The sequence below is a fragment of the Oncorhynchus kisutch genome, linkage group LG22 (genome assembly GCF_002021735.2).
Source record: "Oncorhynchus kisutch isolate 150728-3 linkage group LG22, Okis_V2, whole genome shotgun sequence".
Taxonomy (NCBI): Eukaryota; Metazoa; Chordata; class Actinopteri; order Salmoniformes; family Salmonidae; genus Oncorhynchus; species Oncorhynchus kisutch.
The window spans coordinates 17,275,910-17,302,151 of NC_034195.2; the positions used below are offsets into that span (position 1 = coordinate 17,275,910).

A 26,242-nucleotide genomic window follows, 5' to 3' on the forward strand; every position below is an offset into this window, starting at 1 on the left:
ATGAGGTCGTTGTTAGTGCAGGCAGCAACATGCCTTTACTTGATCCGCCCCCGAATTGCAGGTGTCGGCTGATTGCATTGAGGTGTTTGATGAATGGGAGTTTAGAGTGGGGGAAGAACCATAGCATACCATGGTCATTTTTAAGCTCCCCCTAAAAGCTCCCAGTACACTACCACTTTAATTTCTTTGTAATTTAGCAGACGCTCTTATCCGGAGCGACTTACAGGAGCAATTACGGGTTAAGTGCCTTGCTCAAGGGCACATCGTTTTATTTTATTTTAAAGAGACCGTTCGGTTACTGGGGCAACGCTCGTAACCACTAGGCTGCCTGCCACAACCGCACCACTCAACACCTCAAGGACAGAGATGATAGACAGACCAGACAGACACACTCAAACTAGATTCCTCCCACTTGACAAGCCCGGATGGATCCCCTTCAGAAAATGGTGATAGATGATGGTGGGGAAGTTGTAAAGTGGTGGTGATGATGATGTAATTTCCCCCCGTCCATCCGTCCGTCTGTCATTCTGGCCAAATTATGCATATAAACACATTGAGTAATCGTATATCTCTGGTCTGACCCCTCCAGATGTGCTGTGACTGTTGTCTGCTGGGCCGGGCTGCTCGCGAGCATGGTCTGACCTGTGACCACAGCCTGTCTCTGGGCTATCAGTGTGGCCTGGTGTCCCGGGCCTGCTGCGATGACGGAGCCCCTGATGTGGAGACCAGAAACTCCCTGGGTAAGAGAATCAACTCTAAGACGAGGGAAGGACTAATGGTAGAGGGTTAAGAGACGGTGGAGGGATCGAGGGAAGAGAGGTGAAGTCAAGCGAGTGGAGCGGTGGGAGGAGGTGAACGCTGGAGTAGAGAGGTGGAGAGAGTGGAGAGTGGAAGGATGTTTGGAACGTTATTCTTTCTAGTGTATGTCCAATGCTACTCTGCCCTCTGGTGGTCATTAGGAGACAGGGGTCTTACTGTCGTTTTAGTAAAGAACTCCATTGTCCTGATGCATTCATTGGTTTCAACACTCTTTGTTTGCGAACTTAGTTTTGGCCAATACTGGTCAATCTTCTCCTTTCTTTCCCCACAGTTTCTGACAAAGACAACGAGACCCTCACTGAGAAGGAGAATCCCTTACCGAATAACATGTGCAGCAGCGGTAACAACCCCTCCACACATGACCTTCACATGTTAGTAATAGACTGTGTCCTCACAGAGAAAGTCAGGAACACGAGTCATTTATCTTCTGTTTGTTTATAATGTGCACAGGATTAGCCAAGTGTGCACAGGAATGTGTGGGCAACAGCACCTGTGCCTGCTTCAAAGGTTACAAACTCAAACCAGATGGGAAGAACTGTGAGGGTGAGTAGACTGGAGGTACAGTACCAGCCATATCTTGTTGAAAAGTTAGTGAGCTGGAATAAAACATCTAGTAGCTCCCCAGGACTAGGATTTCTCACCTCTTAGATACGGCTTCGATACTATCCGCCCCTCTTCCTCCCTCCATCTCCCAGATATAAACGAGTGCCTGCTGGGGGCCAGTAACTGCAGAGGAGGCGAGCACTGCATCAACACAGTGGGGTCATTCCGTTGCCAGAGAGAGGTCAGCTGTGGTACTGGCTACGAGCTCATGGACAGCAACAACTGCAAAGGTCAGAGGTCACAACACAATTCCTCCTACAGGGGGAAAGGGAATAAGGAAGGATCAATATGTATGATTCATGATTCATACATCCATGATAAACTGGATCTGTCTGTCTGTCCGTCTGTCAATCTGTCTGTCTCTTTCGATCTATTCCCAGCTGGTAGAATTTGCTGGTAGAATTTGACTTGCAATGAAACTATTGTTGAATATTTATGAGAATAGATTTGAATCACATACAGTTTGATTTTCCTCGTACAACATGCCTTCTTTCCCCAGACATTGACGAGTGTGAGTCGGGCACCCACAACTGCTCCCCGGACTTTGAGTGTCAGAACACTCAGGGGTCGTTCCGCTGTCTGCCCAAGAACCAGTGTGGCGATGGATACATCCAGGACGCCATGGGCAGCTGCATCGGTGAGCATCAGGACCCTGACAGACATTACCATGGCAACCTATCATCAAGGCAACACATAACCCCATCCATCCCACATGTAACCCCAAACCCAGTATCTTCAAAGTACAGTTCACAGTGTTCTCTGACATACATGGCATATTTTAGGAACTCATCATCGTAGTGGTGGCGGGGAGGAAGGGGCACAAGGGGTTCAGTGATATGACCCTGTGGTGCCCTATGTGAACCATATCAGAGTTGAAGAGGCGAAGCGAGAGGTCTGACTGCGCCCCAAAATCTGTCCTTGCAAGAAATAAGCATAAAGCAGACCAAGTGGGATTTTTTTGTATGAAGGTCAATGAGAGAGTGTCGAATTCGGTCAACACAAAATTTAATTGCACATTTTCTAAGTGAGGCTTATTTGATCAAATAGAAGTTTCATAATGTTTAGGTTGTTACGAATGTACTGATATAAGTGGACTCATGTGGTATCCCGGCAACTTTGAAAAAACAATTCTATATCAGAGTTGGGCATGTTGGGCATGTCATTCTAGCCTCTCATTGGCTAGAATGTTCCCACAAGCTCCTCCTCCTCCCGCCTGCCTTCCGTATTTGCGAACATTCATTCCCATTATTAGAGCAGACAGTCCAATATCTTGTCAATATATAGATAATCTTTGCCCGTCTGTACCTCTGACCTCTATCCCAGACATCAATGAGTGTCTGGCCCAGACAGAGCCGTGCCGTCCTGGCCAGTTATGTATGAACACGATGGGCTCCTTCACCTGCCAGAGGAACTCTATCAACTGTGGCCGGGGATACCACCTCAACGACGGCGGCAACCGCTGCGTGGGTACGTACAGCTGCCTCACTTGCATACTTAGACCTCATCGTGCCAGTTGGGGATAAGGCCTCCATAAGGCCCCGCTCCTGGGCTATATTGGACACCTCTGTCCAGGGGAGCCTCAACATGCCAGTGTACACTGCAGCACTGCTAGAATGGATCTCTGCCATGTTCACCTCCATTGATTAGCATCAGCAACCGGATACTGTAGCCTACATTTCCATGTATTTCCTGTGGCCTCGCTATCCTTTGGAATGCATTCTTTTGCTTAAGAATGTGCTTGTTTCTTCCTGTAATATCTTGTGGTCTCGCTCCCCCCTGGTGCAGATATCGATGAGTGTAAGGGTCCTGACGGAGCGTGTGCAGGCCACGGCTGTATCAACCTGGTAGGATCGTTCCGTTGTGAGTGTAAGACTGGCTTCATCTTCAACAGCATCAGCCGCGTCTGCGAAGGTACGCACTGACTTAATCCTCCTAGTAGTTACATGGCAGTGTGATGTCAGTTGACGTAAGCAGGACGCCAACAGTCATGACTGTTTAAGGCATCTGTCATGTCAGTGTTATCACAGTGTTATGTAGGTCTTATGACAAAGGGTTCAAGTTAAGGGTCACCCAAGACTGGGTGGCTGTTATACAATAATGTTATTTTAAAAATAAGGCACGAGGGGTTGTGATATATGGCCAATATACCACAGCTGAGGGATGTTTGTATGCACGACGCAACTTGGTGTGCCTGGATACAGCCCTTAGCCGTGGCATATTGGCCATATACCACAAACCTCTGAGGTGCCTTATTGCTATTATAAACTGGTTACCAATGTAATTAGAGCAGTTCTCAAACCAGCAGTTTATAAAATAATTGAATATATGCCATTTAGCAGATGCTTCTATCCAAAGCGACTGACAATCATGCATATATTCTTTTATGTATTGGTGGCTTCGGGAATCGAACCCACAATCCTGGCATTGCAAGCGCCATACTCTGTCAACTGAGTCATACAAGACCAGGATACTGTCCTCTGTGCTTGGGTCTGTAGATGTGTCATATAGGACCAGGATACTGGATACAGTCATCTGTGCTTGCTCAAACTGTAGATGTTCAAGTTAGTTTCGTTTTCTTCTGTGTCTTAGATATCAACGAGTGCAGGCACTACCCTGGGCGCCTCTGTGCCCACAAGTGTGAGAATGTCCTGGGGTCCTATAAGTGCAGCTGCACCCAAGGCTTCAAGCTGGCCAGTGACGGCAGGAACTGTGACGGTAAGGCAACCTTCGAAAGATAACAGAGGTGTTCAAATCTGGGCTTCTCTCATTGGCCATCTCTTGTTTTGCCTTCCTGAAGTTTGTGGTCATGTCTTTTTCTCAAGATCATGTGCAGTATCTTTAAAAAGAAGAAGATATACACATCAATACAGTAGAAAAGCAGAGCAGAGATACAAAACACTTTGTTAGCATTTGTCAGCATTTATTTTAACACTTGGAAGGAAATAGCACCTCCTGTGTGCACTGCTGGTAATACCGTATACCCCGTTATTGTACAGGAACTGTATAGATATGGAAATCTGGAGGCACTAAAACATCACATTTTAGAGAGTTTTGAGATTATTCCACAAGTAAGGTGCGAAAAAACTAAAAGCAGATTTACATAATTTAGTGGAAATGGAAGGGATCTCCAAAGGTAGCCATCCCTGAGACCGGGTCTGGTAGCTCGTACGTCTGTAGGTTAACAATGAAGTAAGTTATGGCGGAAGTTTGTGTAAGAGGGCTGTATAAACAGAAATAGTGCAATGCATCGATCTACGAGACCTCTGAGGGCCAGCCTACTTTCTGAGACCGAAGGCAGTGAGGTGTACTGAACTTGTCGCCCTTAATAAAGCATAGTGCGCCATGATAAACTACGTCCAATGTCTTCAATACAGTGGCAGCTGCGTTCATATAGCCGATATCACCATAATCTATACTGTCAACTGAATGATTTGTTTTCTGTTATTTAACAAAAAGAAATGCCATATTCCTAGAAATAAATACCATTTTATTTCTTAACTTCTTAACTAACTCATCCAGATATTTAGAAGCGGGGACACGATCAATGCGGGCCTAGAGAAAGTTCACACTCACTTTGCACAGTTTTCACATTTTGCTGTCTTAAAATATAATTCCAAAATGTATAAATTTTCTATCGGTGTACACGACATACTTCACATTTTCTATCGGTGTACACGACATACTTCACATTTTCTATCGGTGTACACAACATACTTCACATTTTCTATCGATGTACACAACATACTTCACATTTTCTATCGGTGTACACAACATACTTCACATTTTCTATCGGTGTACACAACATACTTCACATTTTCGAAGTGCAAGAACTTTTTCTGAACATTTTCCTAATGAATAACAAATACAACACAAAGATGTCTTGATTGCATACATCTTCACACCCCAGAGTTAATAATCTGTGGAAACACCTTTGGCACCCATTACAGTTGTGAATCATTTTGAATAAGACTCTACTAACTTTGCACAACTTTTAGGGCAACGTATATCCATTTTTTGGGGGGGCACAATACATTTTGTTGGGAGTAATTGATGAACAACAATATTCAAACCTCGTCTCTCATTTTCAAGCAGATTTAAGTCTGGACTAAGACTGGACCACTCAGGAACACTCAACACCTATTGGAAATCCATTATGGTGTGTCTTTGGAATTAACATTTGTGTAAAAAATATAACTCTATCCCAGGGTTATGTATTCAGAAGACTGAGTCAGGGTTTTTATCTGGCCTTTGCTTCGTTCATATTTATTTTGATCCTGACTGTCACGTCTAATCAAGGTGGGTGGAATCAGGAGCAGAGAGCAGAATGCGATATAAAGTTTATTCTCCGGTGAACAAAACAAACACGGTCAACCCAAACACACACAGGGTGAAATTATCCAACACAGGATAACAGACTAACCGGAGAATAAGAAACACGATAACACCGACAGACGAAAATGAATGACAAAAATAAACAATCCCGCACAAAACAAGGGTGGGACAACCTACATTATATACAGACACTAATTAACTAAACAACACACAGGTGAAACCAATCAGACAAAACCAACAGATACACGAAAAGGGATCGGTAGTGGCTAGTAGGACGGTGACGACGACCGCCGAGCACCGCCTGAACGGGCAGGAGAGCCAACCTCGGCGGAAGTCGTGACACTGACAAAATCACCAGTCCCTGCCGGTGACGATCATACCCATAAATAATGCTGCCGCCACAATACTTGAAGATACAGATCAACAACATTGCATTCACTCCACATTACTGGCCTGTGTGACAAAGTGAAAATAATTAAGTCTGTGTTAAAAAAATCCACACCAAATCCTCAATGATGTTTTCAACAAGGCTGTTTAGTAATACTGCAAGACAACACAGCAAATAAATACACTTTTTTTGCCTAAATTAAAAACTACAGGCTTGGGTCAAATCCAATACAGCAAAACAGAGAGTGAAACCCTGTATTTTCAAGTATTGCTGTAGCAGCATTTTGTTATGGGTATGCTTGTCACCAGCAGGGACTATTGAGTTTGTCAGGATCAAAATAAATATGAAAGGAGCAAAGCCCAGATATAAAGTTAGAGGAAAACCCATCTCAGTCTTCTGAAAACCGAACCATTTGATAAAGTTGTATTTTTCAGCAGGACAATTACAAGAAAGTGAATGCCAAAGGCACACCATAATGGCTTTCCAAGAGGTGTTGAGTGTTCCTGAGTGGTCCAGTCTCAACCCTGACATATATTTGCTTGGAAATCTGAGACAAGATTTGAATATTGCTGTCCATCAATGACCCCAAAACAAATGTACTGAGCTTGTGCAATTTTGACAAAAACAATTGGTACATGTTGCGCTAAGAGTTGTGCAAAGTTGGTACAATCGTATTCAAAATTATTCACCACTATAATTGCTGCCAAACATGCTTCCACCAACTATTAACTCTGGGGTGTGAAGACATACGCAATTAAGACATCGTCATTTCTTTATTTTGGAGTAGGTTGTGTAGATCAGTAGCAAAATAATCGAATTAATTCCCTTTTAAGGCAGCAAATGTGAAGTCTGTGTAAGGAGTGTGTGTAGACTTTCACTAGCGACTGTACATATGCATAAATCATCAGATACATTGTGTCACTAGTGTTATCTCTAACTGAGTTATATTGTTGGGTGTAGATCTAAATGAATGTGAGAGCAGCCCCTGCAGTCAAGAGTGTGCCAACGTGTATGGCTCCTACCAGTGCTACTGTCGCCGTGGCTACCAGCTCAGTGACATAGATGGCATCAACTGTGAAGGTAGGAGATGCTAAAACGGTATCCGATGAGCCATAGCCTACTGTCAAACCCAATCAGGAGCCCCATAACTGAGGTATTTCTTATCTTTACTTCCTGTACCCTTTACATCCACCATGTTTGACCTCTGATCTTTAACCTCTGACCTTTCCAGACATTGATGAGTGTGCCCTGCCCACCGGGGGTCACATCTGCTCCTACCGCTGCAACAACACCCCTGGGAGTTTCTACTGCACCTGCCCCGCCACCGGCTACACTCTGGCTCCCAATGGACGCAGCTGCCAGGGTAAGGCCTCACTCCTCAGGGGGGTGCAGGAGTCCACAGCATGTGGTCATGGTCATACTTCAGATCAGAAGGCATATTGTAACAGTGATGATTCAGGGTACATGAGTAACCTCGCCTGAGACCTGAAAATGTATGCTAGCTCTCTGAGCTAATGCCTAGGCTTTAGATTAGCGGTCTAACACATTCAAGGTTTGAACCCAGGGTTTTATGTTTGATATAAAGGATTTTCCATTTTTGTGGTTCTGAGTTTATTTGTTTCTCTTCCTGTCCAGATGTTGATGAATGTGTGACAGGAACACACACATGCTCTGTGACAGAGAGCTGCTTCAATGTGCAGGGTGGATTCAGATGCCTGTCATTCGAGTGTCCGCCCAACTACCGCCAAGCAGGGGAGATGTGAGTACCTACCTACCTGAGGTCTCTTTCTCAAATAATGGGGGTATATATCTGTTTTAAGTTCACATACTTGTACTTGCGTCCTAAATAGTAGGCTCATTTTGACTTTGACAACAGCTGATCAATTAGATATGGGGATGTGCTACCGAAATCAACTATTAGCGGGAAACAAAGCAATCGCGCATGATGCATTCTCAGTGTGCGAAAATTGGTATGTTTAAATGCCAGGATGTTATACTAATTTTGGCTCTTCGTCTAGTAAAATTCAATGCACTCTTTTCCACAATGCTTTTCCACAATGTTTCCTAATTGAACATTTGTTTTGTTCTCTTGGCCTTCGTCAGAGCTTTTAAACTAAATACGAAATCATCTTTTGCTGTCCAGCAGTTCTGCAGTGGATGGCTGCCTTTTTAGGGGCTCCTAACCAACTGTGCTATTTTGTTAGTTTTTTTGCATTCTTTGTAAGTTATTTTGTACGTGTTGCTGCTACCATCTCTTATGACCGAACATAGTTTCTAGATATCAGAACAGCGATTACTCACCTCGAACTGGATGAAGATTTCTTCTTTAATGAGTCCGACTCTAAGGATATACCGCTTCCCTGAGACCAGGCCCAAATCCTTGTCATTCGCGTGAAGAAAAGACGGAAATACAGAGTGTGGAGGTCGGGGTGCCTTGTGAGAATTCGTTGGCGAGTGGGTAAACCACTTCTACCATCCGTTCTATTGGCAAACGTGCAATCACTGGAAAATAAACTGGATGATCTACGATCGAGACTATCCTACCAACAGAACATTAAAAATGGGAATATCTTATGTTTCACTGAGTTGTGGCTGAACGACGACACAGATAATATAGAGCTGGCTGGGTTTTCCGTGCATCGGGAGGACAAAGCAGCTACGTCTGGTTAGACGAGGGGTGGGGTGTGTGCCTATCTGTCAATAATAGCTGGTGCGCGATGTCTAATGTTTAAGAAGCCTCAAGGTATTCCTCACCTGAAGTAGAGTACCTCATGATGAGCTGTAGACTACACTATCTACCAAGAGAGTTTTCATCTATTATTCATCGATTATTCATCTATTATTCGTAGCCATCTATTTGTTACCACAAACCGATGCTGGCACTAAGACCACACTCAACAAGGTCATAAGCAAACAAGAAAATGCTCATCTAGAGGTGGCGCTCCTAGTGGCCAAGGACTTTAATGCAGGCTAACTTAAATCAGTTTTACCAAACTTCAACCAGCATGTCACATGTGCAACCAGAGGGAAAAAAACTCTAGACCACCTTTAATACACACACAGAGACGCATACAAAGCTCTCCCTCGCCCTCAATTTGTCAAATCTGACCATAATTCTAACCTCCTGATTCCTGCTTACAAGCAAAAACTAAAGCAGGAAGTACCAGTGACTCGCTCAATACGGAAGTGGTCAGATGACACGGATGCTACACTACAGGACTGTTTCGATTAGCACAGACTGGATTATGTTCCGGGATTCATCCATTGGCATTGAGCAGTATCCCACCTCAGCCACCGGCTTCATCAATAAGTGCATCGACGATGTCGTCCCCACAGTGACCGTACGTACATATCCAAACCAGAAGCCATAGATTACAGGCAACATCCGCGCTGAGCTAAAGGCTAGGACTGCCGCTTTCAAGGAGCGGGACACTAATCCGGACGCTTAGAATAAATTGCGCTATGCCCTCAGACTAACCATCAAACAGGCAAAGCATCAATACAGGACTAAGATGGAATCCTACTACCCCGGTTCTGACGCTCATCGGATGTGGTAGGACTTGGAAACTATTACCGACTACAAAGGTAAACCCAGCCGCTGATTGCACAATGATGCAAGCCTAGCAGATGAGCTGAATGCATTTTTTTCTCACTTCGAGGCAAGCAACACTGAAGCATACATGAGAGCACCAGCTGTTCCTGATGACTGTGTTATCACGCTCTCCATAGCCGATGTGAGCAGGTCAACATTCACAAGGCTGCGGGGCCAGACGGATTACCAGGACATGTACTCAGAGCATGCGCGGACCAACTGGCAAGTGTCTTCACTGATATTTTCAACCTTTTCCTTACTGAGTCTGTAATACTTACATGTTTCAAGCAGACCACCATAGTCCCTGTGCCTAAGAAGGTGAAGGTAACCTGACTAAATTACTACCGCTACCACTTATGTCAGTAGCCTTGAAGTGCTTTAAAAGGCTGGTCATGGCTCACATCAAGACCATCTTCCCGACTCCAATTCGAATACCACCCCAATAGATCCACAGATGGACAAAAGGAACACCTATGTGAGAATGCTGTTCATTGAATACAGCTCAGCGTTCAACACCATGTGCCCACAAAGCTCCTCACTAAGCTAAGGACCCTGGTACTAAACACCTCACTCTGCAACTCGATCCTGTACTTCTTGACGGGCCGCCTCCAGGTGGTAAGGGTAGGCAACAACACATCTGCCACGCTGATCCTCAACACTGGGGCCCCTCCTGTACTCCCTGTTCATCCACAACTGTGTGGCCAAGCACGACTCCAACACAATCATTAAGTTTGCTGACAACACAACAGTGGTAGGCCTGATCACCGACAACGATGAGACAGCCTATAGGGAGAAGGTCAGAGAACTGGCAGTGTGGTACCAGGACAACAACCTCTCCCTGAATGTGAGCAAGACAAAGGAGTTGATCGTGGATTACAGGAAATGGAGGGCCGAACAGGTCCCCATTAACATCGACGGGGCTGTAATGGAGCGGGTCGAGAGTTTCAAGTTCCTTAGTGTCCACATCACCAACAAACTATCATGGTCCAAACACACCAAGACAGTTGTGAAGAGGGCACACCGGTGTCTGAAAAGATTTTGCATGGGTCCCCAGATCCTCAAAAAGTTCTACAGCTGCACCATCGAGAGCATCCTGACAGGTTGCATCACCGCCTGGTATGGTAACTGCTCGACATCCGACCGTACTGCGCTACAGAGCGTAGTGCGTACGGCCCAGTACATCACTGGGTCCAAGCTTCCTGCCATCCTGGACCTATATATTAGGCGGTGTCAAAGGGCCCAAAATAATGTCAAAGACTCCAGCCACCCAAGTTATAGACTGTTCTCTCTGCTACCGCAAGGCAAGCGGTACCAGAGCGCCAAGTCTAGGTACAAAGGGCCCCTTAACAGCTTGTACCCCCAAGCCATATTACTGCTGAACAATTAATCAAATGGCCACCAGGACTATTTACATATTGACACCCCCCTCCCTTTGTTTTTACACTGCTGTACCCCCGCACATTGACTCGGTACCGGCACCCCCTGTTTATAGCCTCGTTATTGTAATTTTATTGTAATTTTTTAGTTTTAATTTTATTTAGTGAAACTCTATTTCTTGAACTGCATTGTTGGTTAAGGGCTTGTAAAAGTAAGCGTTCTACCTGTTGTATTTGACGCATGTGACCAATACAATTGCATTTTATTTTATTTCTGAATGTGTCTGCACCGGGGACTCGGGATGTGGCTGCGGTACTGATGTCATGTTAATCAGGCCTTTTGATTTGAATGTCTGGATTGTTTTTTGTTTTTGTAGGCTACCTATTTAATTATTCAAGCCTTTAGCAGTCATTCAGATCTCGTTCCCAATGATCAGTGCTTCAGTTTATTATGTTGCTGTCCAGCTGTTCTGAATTTGCAATGCACCCGACTGACTGTCCACGTTTTTCGGTCCAATAGCCTTTTGATTTGAGCATATGAAACGTTTTAGGGTGTGTTCTAGGCTGTTTCATTTCCTTTATATGTGTTACAGCACTTTGGTTTCACTAATAAATATGTTGACATGAAACCAAATTATCGGTTTCTGTCTTTAGTCCTTTTTAGATGGGCTACATGGGCTACGGTATAGGTCGAATATGATAGTCTGCCTATAACCAACCTGAATAGGCCTGTAAAGCCATTCTTAATCTATTCAGAGCTTAGAGAAATTAATCTAATTGGAATTTAGCTATTATCAGGCTGGTTATTATCAGGCTGGTTAATGCGATGCACGTCTGTTGAATTTGGAAAAATCCACCCACACTCGGCCCCGCTCCACCTGCTCAGCCAGTCAGGAGCTACTACTGTTTTGCGGCCGTGTCATACTGCATACTTTTTACTAAACGGTATGTGCTAAATAGTATGTTACGATGAGTACATACACAGTTTAAATGACAGAGTAAAGTTAACTGTAATTGAAGAACATTTTACTCTGCCACATATAAACATATAACATTTGGTACCAGTCTAAAAGAGTCAAATGTACCCTGGCAACAGTTATTTGTTCACAGTTGTATATGCTGAAGTTAACGTTGATATTTAACTCTACGCCATTGCGTTTCACTTTGTACAGTATTAATTGAAAATAAATCAGTTACTTTTATAACTCTCTGCAGGGGTGTTCGTTATTCTAGAGTTCATTATTTAGAGTTAATTCAACTCCTGTGTCGTCAAACTCAAAACTATTTGGAGGTTTACATGGGCACATTTCAGGGTGTGATATTAATGTGTCATATAAAGGTAGCTTGCAATGTGACATCCAATCTTTGTTGGTATAGATTTTAAAGTGAGGATTGTCCAGCAATTTTACATCACCCACAACTTCTTATTTTTTTTAACAAAAAAAAACAGCGTTTTACTACCTGTTGTATTCGGCGCATGTGACAAATAACATTTGATTTGATTTGGCTTGCATTCAGAATGCATGTCAGAGCAGGGAGAAGAGCACTGTTAGAGACTACCTACATAAAGTAAACTGGAGAAGCCTTCTCAGTAAGAGTTGCAATAAATCCAACCACTTACAGATTAGATTAGTTTAGGAAAATGTATGTTACATATAACATTGTGTGGATCAGAAATAATTATGGTGAAAACACAGATATTGAAACAAACAATTCAAAAAATGTACCTGCAACAGAGCATGCTGAGAAATATGACAATAACTCCCAGATTTGTGGATAACTCCATAGTTTTATCAGGTGATGGGGAAACAAAGCTTTCTGAAGTATTGAGGTTTTCCAGCCAATTGTGTCAAATAGGTTTATTATTGATCACTAGTGGCACCTGCTGGTCAAAATAATTTAGAGCAGCCAAGTGATTATAGATGACGTCCCACACACTGTAGTGCATACACAGCATAACCTTTTTGTCTTCTACCAAACCAATCAGGTGGTTGTCCGACAAAACGACGTTCCGGACGTCATTGATCACGTGCTTCTGGTAATGTGATACAGGCATCGGCACACTGCTTCGAAGTACACTGCGATTTTGACACATGCCTCGGAGCTCTGGTATTAAATGTAACATCACTAGTTTAACCACCTGATTGGTTTGGTAGAAGACAAAAAGGTTATGCTGTGTATGCACTATAGTGTGTGGGACGTCATTTATAATAATTTGGCTGCTCTAAATTATTTTGACTAGCAGGTGCCGCTAGTGTACACTGTGTTGATCAATGCCTTGAGTAAACAACCTATTTTCGACAGAATTGTCTGGAAAACCTCAATGCTTCAAGAAGCTTTGTTCTGCATCACTAGTTTTAACTCCCTGTCTCTGGTTACTGTTAATGGAGTTCAAAGTACTCAGTCCCAATTAACTCCAGTTATCAACACTAACTCCCGGGAGCATATCACTCTGTTCAGGGTTAAATCCAGTAGAGTAAATTTAACTCTAAATGTTTTTACTTTGTCATTTCAACTTTACTTGATTTACTGTGTCGTATGCAGTTGAAGTATGCAGTATGTTAGTATGGCCAACGTCACAAGCTTGTCAGGTAAGAAGTTCTCAGTTATATTCTCATGATTTCAGGGAACTCCTTGTTGGTCAAGAGAACATAAGCCTTTTCACTCTACTGAGCCGAGTCAAGCATTACTGGGCTGGCCTGGTTACACATCCAGGGTGTGGATGGAAAGGATAATGTGAAAATAAAAATATCAGAGCCAGCACGGCATGGTCGGGTCGGTATAGTGTGGATCAGGCACCAGTTATTTTATGGCCACTGCTCTATAGTGTATACACAACCTAAACCCCATCTCCAACTCCTACCTCTGTATGGAATCAGTTAGGATTCAGTTAAAGCATGTTCTGTTATATTCCGTGTTAATGCAGGCAGTTGAGTGACGAAATGTAATTACTTTGCTTTGATATGTTCTTGCATGACCCTACAGGGGGCAGAGTGACACTTGCCGTTCCACAGAAACACATGAGGCTGCTGATTCTGGTGTGACTTTGTCTCTACCAACCTAGCCCCACCCAGCTAGCTGCATGCCATGCACGGCAAATCAAACTTATACCTCTCTATTTTCTCTGTTTCTCTGTTTGTTCTATCTGTCCGTCTTTGTCTTGTCTTGTTCTGTCCCTGGCACTTGTCCTTCCTTACAGTCGTTGTGAACGCTTGCTTTGCAATCAGACTGGCGAGTGCCTGGCCTCGCCTCTGAGAATAACCTACTACCACCTCACCTTTCCCACCAACATCCCTGTGCCAACTAACGTCTTTCGCATGGGCCCATCCAACACCGTGCCCGGAGACCACGTCCAGATTGCCATCGTCGGCGGCAACGAGGGCAGCTTCTTCAGCGCTCAGAGAGTACCCTCTGGTGGCGTGATGGCTGTGGTGCAGCCCATCACTGAGCCACAGGACTTTGAGCTGTCTCTGGAGATGAGACTGCTGCGTTACGGCACCACCAGCACCTACCTAGCCAAAGTCCTTGTGTTTGTTGTCCAGGAGCACCCTATAATGCCGTTCCAGAGTAGAGAGTAGTAGCATAGCAACAAAAATAGTCTGTAATGACAACAGCAAAAAAAGAGCAAACACTGCCACGATAAGCAAACACTAACACAGCTGACATAGACCTAAAGCCGCATAGCTGTCATTTGTCTCATTGTTTTTGTTCCTGTTTTGTTTTTGTGATTACTGTAGCTTATTCCATGTATTCCCCAGCAAGACAGGCCAAATGTAATGTCCTCTGTTGGAGGTATGGCGTTTGAATGGCCACTAGGTGGCACTCTAGGGCAGGGTATTGAGGTAGTTGCCTGGGGATGCCTATTGATTACTGTACAGTATTGTGAATGATCATTTACATGGTGTAGTCCTAATATCTTAGTGTTGATTTGTTGAATAAATTGAATCAGACGTTCAATCCGGATCTACTTTCTAACATACAGTATATTTTGTGGACAGCATCAGATATCTCATTTTGAATAGGAGAATTACATAGCTGGGGGCACTATGACCTGTAACCTAAGTATGCAGTTAATGTATGGGGCAAGAGTATGTGATTTGTAAAAACGTATTTTCAGTGGCACATCTGTTTAATAGAACTGTGATATTCCCGTAGGTGATTATCAATGTTTTATATGGCGTATTAGCACTGTCAAGTCATGGTTGATTTGGTGGAAGCAGTTAATTGTTGGATGTACATACTTCTAAACCGGTCTCACATCCTGCACCAGCCTATTGATATTTTAGGAATAATGTGAAATGCACAGACAGATTCTACTGTATACTGCGTGTAGAAAACCAAGCACACAGTGAATCAAATACAAGGCAGGGCAAGTGACAGGTGATGGGATGCAGTCATGGAAGACAAGGAAATAGGTCTAGGACACAGTATAAATAGCCTGACGTGCCGTTAGGCCACTAGTCAGAGCCTGCCTGGGCTGTGGCTTAAAATAACTGTAAATTCATGTGTGGGTACCAGGTTCCTCCTGACCTGTCAGAGCAGTAAGGATGCACCTCTCTATTGGGGATATCCTTAAAATAAAAAAAACATGGCGGTCGGGACACAGCTACAGAACACTAGGTTTTCCTCTCTACTCTGACACTGAGTTATGGGGATCTGGGTTCTGGCCGGTGGTCTGAACAATTTGTGGCGGAGCAACATCACCGCTCGGAGAATGAATGATGCCCTGCTGTATTTGTGTTGGGGCGTTATCAATGAGCAGACTATAAATAATAATTACCCAGAAAACTTTGCAGCGCTTGACCAGAGGACTTCCATCCCATCCAACAGTCTGTTTTCCTTTCTGGTCTTGATGTATTGGTTTTTTTTCTGTAGGGCTGGGTCTCTCCGGGCCACGTGAGCTGGAGAGAGAGATGAGAGGACTGGGACACAAGGGCCTTCCTGTGGCACACACACACACACACACACACACACACACACACACACACACACACACACACACACACACACACACACACACACACACACACACACACACACACACAGAGAGGCCATAATTAGCACTCTTCTCCACTTGCTGTCTTGTCTTTGATGTACCCCGCTCTGGGCGAGGGGCAGTTCACCCTGGGTCATTATAATCTCGTCAATTTACTCTGTGGCCCAGCGGAGCAGAGCATTCACCCTGTCCTCCAGGGTCTGCTCTCTCCTCTCGCTGCTGCAGGCCGAAGTATTATAAACTTGGAGAACATTTTGTGGCTTTGGCCTGGACCAAAGCAAAACTTGGACCCAGCCGCTAATTGCTAATTACAAGCCCCTACCCAGTGGCGGCTTTACTTTTTGTCAGGGGCTTCTCCCCTCTCTCCATGTAAGGAGCCGTGCAACCCGAGCCAGTTTCTGGCCTGGGGTTGAGCTGCTGCCTATAGGTCCCACGAGGAGAGATAATGAACCACTATGTAGCTACATTATATATTATACTGGAGCAGTGGTGGACGTTGACTGGATCTATACATGTTACTCTTGGAAACCAGAGCCAAATCATGTAGGCACTGGCCAGCTACTTACAGGGTGACGCACATTGCATAAATTTCTGTTTGAAGCCCATCCACACAAGACTATTTAAGCGGCATATAGGGTATTTTGTCTGTTTGGACTAGGTTCATGGAGAAGCTGAGTTCATTGGGAAGAGCATGATACATCCTTACACTCCACCAATCTGAGGAGATAACAGCTGACGTTGAGTTGTAGAATTTGTTTTGATATGTTTTGTAACCAGGACCTCTCTCGTCATCCCCAGGGCCTTGATGATTTAAAGACGGGGCTCTGTCCCTGGTGCTTGGTGGTGAAGAAGCAGTTCCTCTCAGATTCCAGTACAGGTTCCTGGCAGCGTAGCGGCCCTGTAGTTGTAGGTATGCTGGTGGGTGGCGTTTGTTTCAGCGGGGTCTCCCCTTGAGCTGCCACTGATTAGACTGTGAAATAAACCGTCTTAAATAATGGGATGAGAGCAGCTTGGAGCACTTGGGAGTTGTCTAGTCATGTTCTTCACAATTTAGGAGACTTTTAGAACCCCCCTCGTCCCATAAATTCTCCTCAGGAGATTATCAGATACGAAGCCGGGGACACACGCTCAACAAATCCAAAATATTTTCCCGCGAGCAGGTCGTGCATCATTCTCCCATCTCCTCTTAGTATTTCATATTTCACTCCTCTTCTCTCCGAAAACCCCCCCCCACAACCGGTGCATCAGAAACTGAACCATATCAGAAACTGAACCATCCACGTCTACCAAAGCCTCCAGCAGGCACAATCTTCCTGCTATGTGATCTTTGGCCGTCATTGTTTTATTATTCTTGCTAGCCACATTCAGTACCATTTTTATAATTTTTTTAATGTCGAACGTTATACCCAGCATCCCCCGCTGTCGTCGGACAGATCGTGTTTGTGTAGCGGTCTTTTCACAGGCCCTGCTGAGTTCTTGATTGTGCGGTTGTACTTCACCCTTTGAAGAGGATGCCCTGTCATTGTGACCACCAGGGGAGGAACTGAAGGCGGTTGGTGCCTAAAGGCTATTTATAGTCTCACCCCTAAAGGTCAGAGGCTGTGTGTGCATGTTTTTCTTCTCTTAGCAGGGCGAGGGTTGAGCGTTCAGACACCATCCGCTGTGTGAAGTCATGCCAGCCCAACGACATCGGCTGTGTCCTGGACCCCGTACACTCCATCTCCCACACCGTCATCTCCCTGCCCACCTTCAGGGAGTTCACCAAGCCAGAAGGTAGGGGCGCAATCTCAGACACTTATTTGGATTACAGCTAACTTTCTTGTTTTCAGTCCCAGTGTTTTTTTTCCACTGCATTTTATATAAAAAAATTATTGCATGTGTAGTCCTTTTTATGTTACCTCTTGCCCCAAATCAGCCAATGCTTAAGAGTGTTGTTGACAGTGTACTTGTAATGTCGTCCACCAGACATGTCCTCCCAAACTCAGTATATATTTGAGCTGTGTTCATCCAAAGCCTGGGGATGAGGTTAATGTACTGGTAACACTATCAAGTATTGGCTAGCCGCTAGCCCAAAAACCAATGACTAAGTGTCACTTAGGATGGATCTGACTGACTGACCACTGTAATCACACACAGACAAACCGAGACAAACTTGGTCCTACATGTGGTGCATGTTTCAGACACACTCATCCTCAACTTCATGGGAAGTTAAATCCTTGTTGTTTCTCATGAGCTCCTCATCTGGGTGTTTAGGAATTGCAGGCCTCCAACTGAACAACAGCACTGAACACCCATTTGCCCCGTCATAACCCCCTCTGCACACAATAAACCCAGAGCTCAGCCGCCTCCCATTTAATTGTCTTCCCCCGAGGAGAAGTTGGCACGAGCCTGGCTGTTTCAATCCCAGCCTGATTATGAGGGTTTAAAGCTCTGTAAAGCTCTTTTGTCTCTAATTGTTATCTTCTTCCAACAGAGATCGTTTTCCTGAGAACCATGTCGCCGGCGCACTCCTCCCCCCAACTCAGCTCTGACATTGTCTTCGACATTCTGGAGGGAAACGTCCAGAACTCCTTCGACATCGTCAAGCGACAGGAGCATGGCATGATTGTGGGTGAGTGGAAAGAAAGGAGGAGGGAAGGTGGCTAGGAACAAATCGTGGGTGAGTGGAGTGAAGGGATGCAGCTAGCTAGGCCATACGTCGCTTGACTTGGTTATTAAGCTATAAGTAACTCCTCAAATGACTAGAGACAAATAACAATAGCAGGAGACCACTATGGGTTCTCCCTAGTCCCGAGGCCTGGACGGATGGATATTTAATTTGCTCTGAGACCCAAAAAAATAGTGGTTTTCTGACCTAATTTCGCATTACGAAAAGGCTTTTTTCTTATTTTTTTATTATTAACCAAATGCATGTGTCTCCATGTGAGAGCAGAGTGGGGAGGAGAAGAAAGAGAAGCCTTGGATTGAAAAGCATGAAATTCTCCGTCATAAGGATGCTCCTGTGACATAAGTACATCTGACACGCACTTCTAATAACATTTGCACTCTGGTGGCATTTGGGAGCTGTCAGCGTCTTCTGTAGCCCTTTATGTCTCCCTCTAGAGAGCTGTCCTTTGGGTTGTCCTCGGAGACCAATGAAGGACGGCTTTCTCTTCTTTATCCACCAAACATTTGGCGACAGTTTGTCCCACACTTGTGGGAAAGCACCATTTAATGAACTTATTGACCGCCATGTTTTTTTCACTCCTCTAAAGCAACAAAGCCCTTCTTCTCCCTGACAGATTATTGTGGCTACGATGTACAGAGATGGCCTTATACTTTTGCATATCAAGCAGTCTGGATATGCATAATATCTTTCCATATGCGTGTGTACATGTCTATGACTAATATCAGTCCTTATACAGGCCTTGAGACAGTCATGGACACTAGCGGCAATCAAGGCTCAGATCTAAGTCTGTTCATGTACAACAGAGAGGAGAGGAGCCCTAATGGGTGTGACTGCATGTGGAGCCTCTGTTGTTTAGGAGCCCATCCCTCTACTGTGGCCTCCACTGGTCTGGTGAAGATCCAGCGCTGCTCACGGTCTCTGGGGGAGATAAACCGAAGCCTGGCCCCAAGAGGACGGGGGTGTACCGGTGACACATAGTTTGGCCCTCTTGGATGTTTTGGCTCTGCGATGGGAGGATGGCGGGATGGGGACAGTGGGATAGAGAGTGAGAGATGCACACTGTGCTGATGGATGAAGGCATGGCCTGTCACTACATACATCTGTCTCTTCCCAGAACTGAGCAGGGAAAAAATGGAGAGAGTGTGCCAAGCAGTCATCAGCTCATAGGCTATGGGCGCACGCAAGGTCTCACATTGCACACATACATATGTGTATAGTCACACAGACACACAGGTGCCCACACACAAGCATACACAAACATAACTCTAACAACCACGCAATAGAGTACAGATACTATCTGTTGAGTTCAGTGGTTATCGTGTCATTGCTTTTGGGGGTATAAATGAACTATCCTTTGGTATTTGGTACTTACTTCACCACTCCTCAGAAGTTAAACCGGGTGCATGTATGCGAGAGAATGTGTGTGACTTGCGTATGTGAGAATGAATGTGTGTGTGTGTATGTGCGTGCGTGCGTGCCCAATGTGTGCAGAAGTAATCTTAGGCCCTTGTGATTCATGTGGTTAAATGTATTGTTCCATTTCCCCCACTAGCCCTCAGTGTCTCGTGGAACATTAGAGTTCTTTAACTGACTACCACATGAAAGGCCTCGCTGCCCTGTTTGTGAGGAGCCACTTCTCTCCCAAACCCTAGGATGCTTATTGGATGCAGTTCTCATGTGTTAGCCTTAGTCGGCCATGTTGACGTGCTCTGCTGACAAAGGCTTCGGTCAGTGACTGCTACTGACTGTGGCTTAGCTCTGTAGCTAGCTGACGTGTAAACTATCCGTACGAGTTGCGTATAAATCTACTTTGTGAGTGAGAGGAAAGTCCTCCTTTGTATTCACCAATACCGCTTTTAATAGACTGACCACTTTGACCAGCGTAAACCGTTTAAGTTTGGTATACTGCTACTTTGGGAAAATGATTCTGAGTTGGGGCTCTGTTTCACACAGTGACGCACAGTCTCACCCACTCTCACACTGGCTATACAACGAGCCACACTCTGCGAGAGAGCCGCACCACTCTTCTGTAGTCATCCATCAGTGTCATAGGAGAGGTTTTCCCAGCTCTGTCACGTCTGGGTGACAGCCTTGACAGCCAGCCGCATCTGTGCTAACACAACAACCCCCCCCCCAACGCTCGAGAAAACATGATCACAACCAATAAAACACTCACCGAATCCAATGTCCTGGAGCCCAGGGCCTAGCCCAGCACCACATACTGCCACTACCGCACAACGGACACTGTGGCAGTACATGGTGTCTTACGGCACTACAGGTAGAGATAAAGTAGATCCAGCTTGATGGTGTGTCATGACTGGGACATCATCACTGGCACATCAGATGACGCATATTCGGAAAGACAAACGGTGAAGGAAGAGGTATGCATTACTGAGACGATCTTGCACTATCACACGTGCACTTCTGATTTGGTCAGATTGAGGACAACGTCTGTTTGAAGGGACAGGATAGGATGATTGATTCTGGAAGCCAGCAGGTGGACTGCAGAGCTACTCCATTTAAAAACAAGGGTTTTGTGGTTCTGTGGTCTGCAGCACAGGGAGCAGGTGGTGGTCCAGAATCAGGGGCTTTCCTCTGCTGCAGCTTGTTGTGATGGTAGTGATGTGTGTATATGTGTGCATGTGTGGTGTGCTACAGATTGATGGTGGTCTCGCCAGTGGTGTTGGTGGTTCCCCCTGTTTGACTTCCTCTCCCAGGCCATGCTTTCCCAGTGGGACTAATATTGTTTTAACACCACTCCCAGTGAACACATGGTGTGGATGTACTGAGCTCACGTCATGCTCATGTTAGCAGGCAAAGGTAGCCATGGCTTGGCTGGGGCTGGTACTGAGGGTGGGAATGAAGATGAGAATAGGGATGGGGCTGAGCTGGAGTAGCAACATGTGATCTATATTAGAGAAGAAAGAGGGTGGGAGAAGCATCTCCAGATTCTCCACAGAAGGGTTCGAAGCTTTCCTTCTGGCCACCATGAGTGGGGAAGTGAGCCAACCATCGCAGGGTAGTTCCTCAACCTCATCCTTTGGTGACGCTAGTATCATCCGACAGTAAGTCAAAACCACCAACAATGGTCCATATAAAGCTTCCCTGGACTGACCAGAGGGCCCAGAAGCCACAGCTTGATTCCAACCATTGTAGAGAGCAGGTAGAAAAATGCTTGTGGTTCAATTCTTCCCAAACAATTTGGAATGCCTATTTTTTGATGTTATTGTCATGGAGATGGCGGGCTGTGAAGGGAACCATGGAGTAAGTAACCTGTCTGTGTCTGTGTCAATGGAGTCTTCCACAGTAGCTGGTGTAATTTGGCCGTGGTGTATAAAATATTAGCAGAGTGTTACTGTGGAAGAGTGGGGCTTGAGGCTTAAGTCTAGGAATGTGTCTGAAATGGCACATTATACTGTATAGTGCACTAGGGTGATTCCTCACGAAACTAGAACAAAAAAAAGACCATGATTTTCTGAATTTTCACAAAGTCCTTTGGAGGAAGGATTGTTCAAATTGATTTGACATTTGTATCTTAAAGCATAATTGAGAAATAGTTCATTGAAGTTTGAATATTTGTGACATTTTGGCCTTACCCAAGGCCTGCTTTAAAACTCCATAATGTTTCATCGGTAGGTGCACAAAGCTGTTGGTGTCATATGACACTTTAGCGCTTGCTAGCGCTTGCTAGCGCTTCAGGCGGCGACAGAGATGGCCGCCTCGCTTCGCGTTCCTAGGAAACTATGCAGTTTTTTGTTTTTTTTACGTGTTATTTCTTACACTAGTACCCCAGGTCATCTTAGGTTTCATTACATACAGCCGAGAAGAACTCCTGAATATAAGATCAGCGTCAACTCACCATCAGTACGACCAAGAATATGTTTTTCGCGATGCGGATCCTGTGTTCAGCCTTACAACCAGTGTAACGGAGTGGATTACATGCAGCGACCCAAAAAAACGACTCAGAAAAAGAGGGAAACGAAGCGGTCTTCTGGTCAGACTCCGGAGACGGGCACATCGTGCACCACTCCCTAGCATTCTTCTTGCCAATGTCCAGTCTCTTGACAACAAGGTTGATGAAATCCGAGCAAGGGTAGCATTCCAGAGGGACATCAGAGACTGTAACGTTCTCTGCTTCACGGAAACATGGCTAACTGGAGAGACGCAATCCGAAGCGGTGCAGCCAGCGGGTTTCTCCACGCAATCACGCCGACAGAAACGAACATCTTTCTGGTAAGAAGAGGGGCGGGGGCGTATGCCTTATGGCCAACGTGACATGGTGTGATGAAAGAAACATACAGGAACTCAAATCCTTCTGTTCACCTGATTTAGAATTCCTCACAATCAAATGTAGACCGCATTATCTACCAAGAGAATTCTCTTCGATTATAATCACAGCCGTATATATCCCCCCCCAAGCAGACACATCGATGGCTCTGAACAAACTTTATTTAACTCTCTGCAAACTGGAAACGATTTATCCGGAGGCTGCATTCATTGTAGCTGGGGATTTTAACAAGGCTAATCTGAAAACAAGACTCCCTAAATTTTATCAGCATATCGATTGCGCAACCAGGGGTGGAAAGACCCTGGATCATTGTTACTCTAACTTCCGCGACGCATATAAGGCCCTGCCCCGCCCCCCTTTCGGAAAAGCTGACCACGACTCCATTTTGTTGATCCCTGCCTACAGACAGAAACTAAAACAAGAAGCTCCCACGCTGAGGTCTGTCCAATGCTGGTCCGACCAAGCTGACTCCACACTCCAAGACTGCTTCCATCACGTGGACTGGGAGATGTTTCGTATTGCGTCAGATAACAACATTGACGAATACGCTGATTCGGTGTGCGAGTTCATTAGAACGTGCGTTGAAGATGTCGTTCCCATAGCGACGATTAAAACATTCCCTAACCAGAAACCGTGGATTGATGGCAGCATTCGTGTGAAACTGAAAGCGCGAACCACTGCTTTTAATCAGGGCAAAGTGTCTGGTGACATGACTGAATACAAACAGTGCAGCTATTCCCTCCGCAAGGCTATCAAACAAGCTAAGCACCAGTACAGAGACAAAGTAGAATCTCAATTCAACGGCTCAGACACAAGAGGCATGTGGCAGGGTCTACAGTCAATCACGGACTACAGGAAGAAACCCAGCCCAGTCACGGACCAGGATGTCTTGCTCCCAGGCAGACTAAATAACTTTTTTGCCCGCTTTGAGGACAATACAGTGCCACCGACACGGCCTGCAACGAAAACATGCGGCCTCTCCTTCACTGCAGCCGAAGTGAGTAAGACATTTAGACGTGTTAACCCTCGCAAGGCTGCAGGCCCAGACGGCATCCCCAGCCGCGCCCTCAGAGCATGCGCAGACCAGCTGGCCGGTGTGTTTACGGACATATTCAATCAATCCCTATACCAGTCTGCTGTTCCCACATGCTTCAAGAGGGCCACCATTGTTCCTGTTCCCAAGAAAGCTAAGGTAACTGAGCTAAACGACTACCGCCCCGTAGCACTCACATCCGTCATCATGAAGTGCTTTGAGAGACTAGTCAAGGACCATATCACCTCCACCCTACCAGACACCCTTGACCCACTCCAATTTGCTTACCGCCCAAATAGGTCCACAGACGATGCAATCTCAACCACACTGCACACTGCCCTAACCCATCTGGACAAGAGGAATACCTATGTGAGAATGCTGTTCATTGACTACAGCTCGGCATTCAACACCATAGTACCCTCCAAGCTCGTCATCAAGCTCGAGGCCCTGGGTCTCGACCCCGCCCTGTGCAACTGGGTACTGGACTTCCTGACGGGCCGCCCCCAGGTGGTGAGGGTAGGCAACAACATCTCTTCCCCGCTGATCCTCAACACTGGGGCCCCACAAGGGTGCGTTCTGAGCCCTCTCCTGTACTCCCTGTTCACCCACGACTGCGTGGCCATGCACGCCTCCAACTCAATCATCAAGTTTGCGGACGACACAACAGTGGTAGGCTTGATTACCAATAACGACGAGACGGCCTACAGGGAGGAGGTGAGGGCCCTCGGAGTGTGGTGTCAGGAAAATAACCTCACACTCAACGTCAACAAAACTAAGGAGATGATTGTGGACTTCAGGAAACAGCAGAGGGAACACCCCCCCATCCACATCGATGGAACAGTAGTGGAGAGGGTAGCAAGTTTTAAGTTCCTCGGCATACACATCACAGACAAACTGAATTGGTCCACTCACACAGTCAGCATCGTGAGGAAGGCGCAGCAGCGCCTCTTCAACCTCAGGAGGCTGAAGAAATTTGGCTTGTCACCAAAAGCACTCACAAACTTCTACAGATGCACAATCGAGAGCATCCTGGCGGGCTGTATCACCGCCTGGTATGGCAACTGCACCGCCCTCAACCGTAAGGCTCTCCAGAGGGTAGTGAGGTCTGCACAACGCATCACCGGGGGCAAACTACCTGCCCTCCAGGACACCTACACCACCCGATGCTACAGGAAGGCCATAAAGATCATCAAGGACATCAACCACCCGAGCCACTGCCTGTTCACCCCGCTGTCATCCAGAAGGCGAGGTCAGTACAGGTGCATCAAAGCTGGGACCGAGAGACTGAAAAACAGCTTCTATCTCAAGGCCATCAGACTGTTAAACAGCCACCACTAACATTGAGTGGCTACTGCCAACACACTGTCAATGACACTGACTCTACTCCAGCCACTTTAATCATGGGAATTGATGGGAAATGATGTAAATATATCACTAGCCACTTTAAACAATGCTACCTTATATAATGTTACTTACCCTACATTATTCATCTCATATGCATACGTAGATACTGTACTCTATATCATCGACTGCATCCTTATGTAATACATGTATCACTAGCCACTTTAACTACGCCACTTGGTTTACATACTCATCTCATATGTATATACTGTACTCGATATCATCTACTGTATCTTGCCTATGCTGCTCTGTACCATCACTCATTCATATATCCTTATGTACATATTCTTTATCCCCTTACACTGTGTATAAGACAGTAGTTTTTTTGGAATTGTTAGTTAGATTACTTGTTCGTTATTACTGCATTGTCGGAACTAGAAGCACAAGCATTTCGCTACACTCGCATTAACATCTGCTAACCATGTGTATGTGACAAATAAAACTTGATTTGATTTGTAATATGAGTATTATTTTTGATTTCAACCACACATTTCTTACGTACATTTATGGATATTGAAAAATATAACATGAATATTGAAAATATAACATTTCAGATTTGGCAAATTTTTCAATATAGTGTTTGAAATAAATATAATCTACATGTATATCAAAGTTCCCAAGTGGGATCTATGCTAGTTTTAAAGTTATGGCCCATTTTATACAGAGAAATTGACATAGTAGACAATGTAACAAATCACAGCTCTCCTTTTATTTGTATCATTGCACATCCATCATCGACCATTTTG

The 26,242-nt window shown here is 45.2% G+C and overlaps 1 protein-coding gene across 3 annotated transcripts in view; it reads left to right on the forward strand.

The window, feature by feature from the left end:
- fbln1 (fibulin 1) overlaps nt 1-26,242 on the forward strand; it is a 53,747-nt gene that overhangs the window by 11,718 nt on the left and 15,787 nt on the right. The window contains exons 4-16 of one of the 3 annotated variants that reach the window (XM_020456696.2): nt 590-740; nt 1,091-1,159; nt 1,270-1,362; nt 1,515-1,652; nt 1,922-2,059; nt 2,746-2,889; nt 3,208-3,333; nt 4,012-4,137; nt 7,103-7,222; nt 7,374-7,505; nt 7,778-7,901; nt 17,734-17,879; nt 18,580-18,717. In XM_020456696.2, coding sequence (XP_020312285.1) covers nt 590-740; nt 1,091-1,159; nt 1,270-1,362; nt 1,515-1,652; nt 1,922-2,059; nt 2,746-2,889; nt 3,208-3,333; nt 4,012-4,137; nt 7,103-7,222; nt 7,374-7,505; nt 7,778-7,901; nt 17,734-17,879; nt 18,580-18,717 — 1,645 coding nt within the window. Of the gene's footprint in view, nt 1-589; nt 741-1,090; nt 1,160-1,269; nt 1,363-1,514; nt 1,653-1,921; nt 2,060-2,745; nt 2,890-3,207; nt 3,334-4,011; nt 4,138-7,102; nt 7,223-7,373; nt 7,506-7,777; nt 7,902-14,309; nt 15,078-17,733; nt 17,880-18,579; nt 18,718-26,242 lie in introns of those variants that run through there. The other 2 variants (XM_020456697.2, XM_020456698.2) reach the window with 2 other exon arrangements.